This window comes from Labrus bergylta, chromosome 21 (assembly GCF_963930695.1).
Source record: "Labrus bergylta chromosome 21, fLabBer1.1, whole genome shotgun sequence".
Classification (NCBI taxonomy): domain Eukaryota; kingdom Metazoa; phylum Chordata; class Actinopteri; order Labriformes; family Labridae; genus Labrus; species Labrus bergylta.
Window position 1 is genome coordinate 5,615,313 of NC_089215.1, and position 8,856 is coordinate 5,624,168.

Here is an 8,856-nt window from a genome sequence, read left to right on the forward strand (position 1 = left end):
ACAATGTCTGAAAGTATTTTTAACACAGTTTATCCTCCACATTCTCCCATTAAATATATGTTGGATCTGTGGTTGCCAAATTGAGGGTCAGGACCGCCTAGGGCAGGGATGGGCAACTTTAATTCTCACTGCCAGGGGGCCAAATTGTAGGATATAAAAATGATTAAAATCAATGATATCTCAAATTGAACTCAACATATACCAGTGATCAAATATTATTATGGACATATTTCTGGTTTTCATGATTTCATGGCAGATTTGTCAGATTTTCTTCATGATTCCAATTAATTGATATGTCAAAATTGATCTGAGGGCCACATTGGGGGTTGATGGGGGCCGCATGTGGCCCCCGCGCCACCAGTTGCCCACCCCTGCCCTAGGGGGTCACGAGACACGGAGTCTCTCCAGTCTTTAGCACTGTTATATTGGGGGTTGCAGGCTGAAAAGTTTGGGAACCTCTGTGTTGGATAACCAGATGGTAGGGACAAAATTGACACATCTCAAGTGATCAACTTTAGATAACATGAAGTAAAAACTCTGTAAGAAGTTCAAAAGTGGATTCTATTCAATGCCATTATTGGTATATAATTATAATTTAACAAAAGGATGGAGCACAGTAATGACATCCTTTGCTGTCGATACCTTCATCCAAGGACACTCGGAAGAAGTTTCACACTGTAAACACAATAAGCAAGCTAACAGTTTATTTTTCTTTGTAGTGTCATGATAACACGATGTACACTGAGATGTGAGTTTCCCTGGGGGGGGCGAATGCTTTACACCAGGATTTATTGGAGAAAATTGTTCACCCATCATTTGAACATCAGGTCTTTGATGTCAAGCTCACATAAGAACATGTCTCGCATGTTGTCCAAAGAGACGGAGCGTGGGTGGAGGGCAGAGATTGAGCCATTGAGGAAAGAAGGCATGAACATGATTGAAAGAAATCTTGTGCCTGTGAGAGAAACTAATTCACACCTATTGCTCAAATTGCAGTTGTACTGAGATATAAGGCTCAGTGTTGGTATTAAGTTCAATATTGGCATCTGCGTACCTGGAAAAAAAAAGAAAAATGAGCAGCAGCAGGTTGTTAAAAGTTCCTGAGAGTACAGATGCAGGATTATAGGGCATATTTTAAAAGTGGGATCAACAAGAAAGGAATGAGAGTGAGAAAAAAGATCACTGCCCAAGATGCATGGAAACTTTCAGCAGTGACACAAAAGAAACATATTTTTCTAAAGTTGTGTTTCCACTGCAGGAACCTTCACCAGGAACTAGGGACTTTTGGAGGTACTCACTGCCTTATCATGTGCTACATAAAATCCCTCAAACTATATTTCACAGCCCAAAAGCTCCCTGCTGCACAGCTAAGTTATTTATGGGGGTGACTTGAAGTGCTTAAATAAAATGAGAAAATCTTTAACTATATACACACACACACACACACACACACACACACACACACACACACACACACACACACACACACACACACACACACACACACACACAGAGAATATACTGTCTATACAGTACTTCAGAAATACCCACTGAGAAATCATGTGATATTAGTGTCTTGAATTTTTTAATTCATAATTGTGTGCCTTGTCAGAGCATGACCATTTTTACCTGCTCATCTGAAACCTCTCCACAGACTGGAATGCTGCTCTCAGCCTGTCTCTCTCTGTGAGGAAAATCACACCATCACACCTATGGATAACTAAAACTGTATGTTTTTAGCCTGCTTAACAACAACATTTTAACTCTTTGACCTCATTACCTGGTCACCTGTGCCTCCTCTCTCTCTCTGATCCTTCTGTCTTCCCTGCTTTTGCTGCTACTTTCACCTTCCATCTGATACACACACATACACATTGTACAGCAAAAAATGTAGGAATTGCGTGTTCAGTAATAATATGTGTGTGTGTGTAATATAATTATATATATATATATATATATATATATAATTATTACTCAAGTTGGCTTGTCCTGTCCCAGCTTTTTACAGGGTGTCTCAGATATGTTGATCATTTTAATTCTTCGTGAGAAATTCATTGGATTCTATTTATTGTCAGAAACCACAGGGGAGTGTTTTGTGAACATGACAGGAAATAATGATCAGGCTATCCTGTCGATGTTGCTTTTTTGACTTTTTGTATTTAAATTGTGCCTTGTCAGAACATACCATTCCTACCTGCTCATCTGAAACCTCTCTTCACCTTCTTTGATCTGATACACATTAAAACAATACACCAAATAATTACTCATTACAATTTCAAATCATACACAGTAGCGATCACACACACGGTCACGGGACAATCATCTTCATGTGTATAGACGATCTTTGGCTGATCATGAGCTCTCCTATTGGCTTTTAGCCCATCATGTGACGGCGCACGGGTCTCCTATTGGCTTTCAGCCTGAATAGCGAATCTGGCTAACTGGGTAAGACACAGCACAGCAGAAAGTAGGACTAACTTTTGTCCAGTTAACATTGTATGACTCGTGAGTGGTGGCACTGGAGCCCTGGCAGTAGCGTACCTCCTGTTGGGAAGATATGTTTATTCTTTTGCCCAACCAACAACTTAAAATTGTTGGTTGGGCTTTCTTTTTCTGTCGTTCTGGCTTCATACATACACAGGGGGAGAGACTGTAAAACAACCAGCAATGTCAATATTGTGAAAGCGCACATGTTGTACCGCAATCAGCTGTTCTGCCTTTGAGTGGCGAGACTGATGGCGTCCTTTTCGTGAGTTTCATGTGCAGAGGTGTAGTCTCACTGGCTGCCTGGAAAGGTCAGGACTAAATTGGGACTGGGGAAACAGATCTTTCAAGGTCGTGTTTATAATACTTAACATTAATTATCAATAATTATGATATCATATTGGGTGGGTTGTGGTTCAAATACCCAGAACTGTTCGTTTTGGAAACGAGGAGACCCTCCACATTATTCAGTTCTATTTATAAGGTTGTTGTAATGATGTTGGCGATACAACAGCACGGATATCCATCAAACTTTATTGATACAGCACCTTTCAGACAAATTAAATTGCAGTTCAAAGTGCTTCACAAGAGTGCAGAAAAGTTGTTGATGAAAAGTAGTTTATAAAATCATTGAGACCAATGCACACCAGTAAGAATTAAAAATAAAATACAATAAAATACGACACATAAAAGCAACACGATATTAAAATAAATACATAAGAGGAAAATATTTAAAATTGTAGTAGGATAAAAAGACAATACAGTAATGTTTAGATTTGAATTGATATAAAACACTAAACTAAATGAGTTTTAAGACTGCACGTACAATATCCTCACCTTCACACAAGGCTAGCAGGGCAAACAAACCAACAACTTAATGCTCCTGTCAGCTAAAGAGCATCAGAAAATCACTGATATTTACATGAAGCAGCTTATCAGTACTAGTTTTAGTCCATGGGTCCATTTGTTTTAGAGGGGACGAGACCTCTAAAACTTCCACTCTAATAAATAAAAGAAATTACCACCTAAATACAATCTAGCAAGAACAAGCGAGCAACATTTACAATAGCTAGCTGCTTCTTATACCCTTTGCCTGCAAAAGAGCATCAGAGAAACACTACTTTTTAAAAGTGGAAATACTTTATTTAGTATTTTTTATCAATGGATAGGCTTATTTAAGAGGGACAAATCGACCTATGGAGGGTCCTACCTTAAAGCAAACCTGCATGTCAGGCTTTAAATTATAATTTTCATTGCTGTTAAAGCTGACAATTATTTTCTCTATTAATTAATTGTGTGGTCCAGAAAGTGTCATAAGATACTAAGAAATGTCGATGAGCGTTTCCCAAAGCTCAAGATGACATCCTCAAAAGCCTTGCTTTGTCCAAAACTCAAAGAAATTCAGTTACTCTCTTAGAGGAGTAAAGAAACCAGGAGAGATTCACATATAAGCTCGAATCACATACTTTTTTCTTTTTTTTTATTAAATAGAATGACTAAAACCCGGTATTTATCATAATAGTTTGTGATTATTTTAATAGTTGACAACTGTTCCTCCAAAACAGCAATTCAGGGTTTCAATCTGGATCATTTGCTATCCTGTAAAAATTGTGAATGTGTTGCCATTTATAGAGACCTTGTTTGTGGGGTTTAACTGCCTGCCATGCTTTTGCTGAACAATGGCACAAAAAGAAAAGTGCACACATGCTGTGGAAAATGAAAGTGGACTGACGATCCAAATCATCAATTAAATACTAAAGGACATTATGTTTTCGATTATGCAAATTGTTTGTGTTACGGTATTTTCTCTTTAGTTTTAAAATGCCATTTACTTTTTAGACTGAGGCAGGAATGTTACCTGGGTAGTTGCAGACATTCCGAAAACTGAAGTAAGATGTAGGTTATTAAAGGTCCCATATTATGCTTTTTCTGGTTTTATATGCTCTTTAGTGTGTTTTCCTGTGCATGTTTAGGCTTATCTATTTGCAAAAATTCAAAGTCCGCGGAAATGCCACTTCTCCTACGTCCTCCTGTTAGCTGTAGCATTAGCTGCACGTAACGCTCGGTTCTAGCCCTCCTCGATAAAAATTTGTCAGTCCGACGTCATTGTCAGTGTGAGATCACTGATCTAAGCCCATTGGCTCGTTGTGGCAAGCCCAGCAGCTCATGTTGCACGCCCGTTAACTTCTGTAGCACGCCCACGATATGCCGCAGCCTGCGGTAGCACAGTAGTGCTAAGGTCCTAATGTTTATGCTCCCCTCGGACGAAGCCAGTGGCTGCATTCCCAATATGGTAAAAGGGGCGGGACATTTCCGAGACGCGTGCCGAGCAACTGACCAATAACGACAGAGCGGATCGGCAGACCAATCAGAGCAGACTTGGCCCACGTAGGGCTCTGCAGTGTGGGCTCAACAGAGCGTAGCTGACGGACTCAAAGCGTAGAGGGAGCATGGAGGAGCAGTACATGAAAACAGACACTTTTTTCGGACTTTAGCTATTGTGAACTTACAAAAGTAGGTACATAAATTAAATATACGAACCCCAAAAAGGGCATAATATGGGCTCTTTAAATAAAAAACACACGCCCTGTAAAGTAAAGTTCAGAAAGGATGAATCACAGCATTCACTGACACAGCAGGAGCTGCCAAGTCTCACCAAACAAAACAAAAGCAAAGCATTAGGACACTGGATACTGGATGATACAACAATGATGCTCATTGTACTCATATATACTGTACAATGTTTACAATCCAGCCTTTTTTTCCACAGATCTAATCCCCCTGGCCCCCAACCATTATATCCTGCTTTTTGTGAAAAAACGCCCAAGCAACATGGGAAAAGGTGAGAGCGAGGAGTGGGATGAAAAGCACCCTGACACGGTACAAAGCCAGCCTCGGAAACGTGAAGAGGAGCATAAAAGTGAAAGCTCGGGGAGCAAGTGTCCCACATGCTGCTTAAAGACAAGGGACTGTCTGATGAGCGAGGAGTGCGCCTGCTGCCTTCAGATCGGAATAGCGATCTTCGACTGCTATGAGATGTGCAGCTGCATGTGGGAATGTAAGTCTCAGAGGCTATCAGCTCAAATTCCTAACACTATGATAATTTTCATAAATTGCGAAATGGCAAAAATAATGCCCTGTTTAGAAAAGTGTGAATCCATGCGAACACAGAGGCATAACGCTTAACCCATAACCGCCTTCAGAGCTGGAGGGCCAACCTGTCCCGTGGCATCAGGAAAGCCAAACGCAGCTACACACTAAAAATAACCGGACACTTCAAGGACAGCAGAGACGCGCAGAGCCTGTGGCATGGTATCCAGACCATCACGGACTACAAACCCAAGCCACAGACCTGTGACAGCAACACCTCTCTGCTGAACGACCTCAACAGCTTCTTATCCAGGTTTGAAGCACACAACAGCACGCCCCCACAGGAGACCACCCCACCTCCCCAGGACCAGACCCTGTGCCTGACTGCAGCCAGCAAGAGAACCTTCTCCAAGATCAACACCCGCAAGGCTGCAGGTCCAGACAACATTCCTGGCCGTGTGCTGAAGGACTGTGCAGAGGAGCTCAAAGATGTCTTCACAGACATTTTCAACGCTTCTCTGAGTCAGGCTGTTGTTCCGTCGTGCTTCAAAGCCACCACCATCATACCCGTTCCGAAGAAGCCCTCACCATCCACTTTCAATGACTATCGACCCGTTGCACTGACCCCCATCGTCATGAAGTGCTTTGAAAGGTTAGTCATGGCCCACATCAAATCCACCCTCCCCGCCACCCTGGACCCCTACCAGTTTGCATACCGAGGTAACAGATCCACCGCGGATGCCATCTGTTCTGCTCTTCACCCAGCCCTCACCCACCTGGACACCAAAAACTCATACGTCAGAATGCCGTTTATAGACTTCAGTTCAGCATTCAACACCATCATCCCTCAGCAGCTGATCGGCAAACTGGACCAGCTGGGGCTCAGCACTTCCCGGTGCAACTGGCTGCTGGACTTCCTCAGCGAGAGGCTTCAGACAGTGCGGGTCGGCGGCAACACATCAAAAACCACCGTCATGAGCACTGGGGCCCCCCAAGGTTGTGTGCTCAGCCCCCTGCTCTTCACGCTGCTGACCCACGACTGCGCTCCATCCTTCAGCAGCAACCACATCGTGAAGTTCGCGGACGACACAACAGTGGTTGGTCTCATCTCCAACAACGATGAGACGCACTACAGGATGGAGGTCAGCTAATTAGCCATGTGGTGCAGAGACAACAAGGAGGTTGTTGTCGACTTCCGGAGAGTCCCCACTCCTAAACCCCCACTGACCATCGACGGTGCTGCTGTGGAGAGAGTGAGCAGCACCAAGTTCCTGGGGGTTCACATCAGTGAGGATCTCTCCTGGACAACCAACACCACATCACTGGCCAAGAAGTCCCAGCAGCGCCTCTACTTCCTCCGCAAGCTGAAGAGAGCACGAGCCCCCCCATCCATCATGTGCTCCTTCTACAGAGGCACCATCGAGAGCATCCTGACCAGCTGCATCACTGTGTGGCTTGGGAGCTGCACTGCTGCCAACCGCAAGACCCTGCAGTGCACAGTGAAGGCTGCTGAACGGATTATCGGTGTCCCACTCCCCTCTCTTCTGGACCTCTACGGTACCCACCTCACCCACAAAGCAACCAGCATTGTGCGTGACCCCACCCACCCCTCACACAGCCTCTTCAGCCTCCTGCCATCGGGGAGACGGTACCACAGCCTGCGGGCTGGCTCCACCAGACTGGGAAACAGGTTCTTCCACCAAGCTGTCACAGGTGGAAGCTTAACTCTCTCCCCTCTCTTCCTTCCCTCCCGTTTGCCACCACGAACTCTGGACTAATAACTCTGAAGCGAACTTCTTAAAAGTACAATCAGTTTACTATCAATTTTATTTTATTTTATTTACCATTTTGTACCTTTTGCACAATTTAGAATTTATTACTGTAAATATTATTTATCTTATTTTTACCTCATTTTATTTTATCTATTTTACCTTATCTTATTTTACCTTATTTTGGTTGTATTGCACCGTGGGACGGAGACAAACGAAATTTCGATTCCATCAGTCTGGCATATTTTGAAATTGACAATAAAGTTGACTTTGACTTTATATACAAGGTGAAAATGTGTTAAATTGTGTGTTTCTTCTTAGAATTCAACTTAAATAACATCCACAGAAACATGAATATCACTATCAGCAAGAGACAATCTTTTTAACATTATTATTTTTTCCTCTTTTCCAATTCTAGAACCCGACGTTGGATTTCAGGACCTGCTTTTACCGGCCGTGGTCATTCTCAGCAACCTCCAGTAATTCTCATTCGGATTTGCCCCTGAAGTTCTCTCTTAAGTCTCTTTTCATGTTTATGTATTTAAGATAAACAAATGAACTGTCTGTATTTTGTACATAAAACAAACTTGGGGCAATCAATATGAAAGACTGTAACTTTTATCTGCATGTCTTTGCAAAGAGGTTCATTTTGGAGCCTATCGACCGCTAAAATTGCTACAGTATGTAGCCAGTCTAAATTTATTATTGTTTAAAAATATATACTAAGAGGTGTTTAATGATGTAAAAAAACAGTGATTTTACACAAATAAAGAAATGGATTTGACAATGTCTGAAAGTATTTTTAACACAGTTTATCCTCCACATTCTCCCATTAAATATATGTTGGATCTGTGGTTGCCAAATTGAGGGTCAGGACCGCCTAGGCAAGGGATGGGCAACTTTGGTCACAGCAAGGGCCACATTCATTTAATTCTCACTGCCAGGGGGCCAAATTGTAGGATATAAAAATGATTAAAATCAATTATATCCCAAATTGAACTCAACATATACCAGTGATCAAATATTATTATGGACATATTTCGCGAATGCTTTACACCAGGATTTATTGGAGAAAATTGTTCACCCATCATTTGAACATCAGGTCTTTGATGTCAAGCTCACATAAGAACATGTCTCGCATGTTGTCCAAAGAGACGGAGCGTGGGTGGAGGGCAGAGATAGAGCCATTGAGGAAAAAAGGCATGAACATGATTGAAAGAAATCTTGTGCCTATGGAATGTGAGAGAAACTAATTCACACCTATTGCTCAAATTGCAGTTGTACTGAGATTTAAGGCTCAGTGTTGGTATTAAGGTTCAATACTGGCATCTGCGTACCTGGAAAAAAAAAGAACAATGAGCAGCAGCAGGTTGTTAAAAGTTCCTGAGAGTACAGATGCAGGATTATAGGGCATATTTTAAAAGTGGGATCAACAAGAAAGGAATGAGAGTGAGAAAAAAGATCACTGCCCAAGATGCATGGAAACTTTCAGCAGTGACACAAAAGAAACATA

General features: G+C 42.2%; 1 protein-coding gene across 2 annotated transcripts; it reads left to right on the forward strand.

Annotated features, from left to right (window-relative positions):
* Nucleotides 1-4,551: 4,551 nt before the first annotated feature.
* LOC136177287 (uncharacterized) lies at nucleotides 4,552-8,117 on the forward strand. 2 transcript variants are annotated; one of them, XR_010664928.1, is made up of 2 exons: nucleotides 4,552-5,542; nucleotides 7,762-8,117. XR_010664928.1 is itself a non-coding variant. In XM_065949818.1 (2 exons), exon 1 carries the CDS (start codon nucleotides 6,732-6,734, stop codon nucleotides 7,350-7,352), a length of 621 nt encoding a protein of 206 aa, XP_065805890.1. In that variant the 5' UTR covers nucleotides 6,729-6,731; the 3' UTR covers nucleotides 7,353-7,377; nucleotides 7,762-8,117. The 2 variants fall into 2 exon arrangements, 1 of the variants encoding a protein (XP_065805890.1); XM_065949818.1 differs by lacking the exon at nucleotides 4,552-5,542 and adding an exon at nucleotides 6,729-7,377.
* The last annotated feature ends 739 nt before the right edge of the window (nucleotides 8,118-8,856 follow it).

Coding starts and splice junctions, on each gene's coding strand:
- LOC136177287 (XM_065949818.1), top strand. CDS start 6,732: ATGTGGTGCAGAGACAACAAGGAGGTTGTTGTCGACTTCCGGAGAGTC.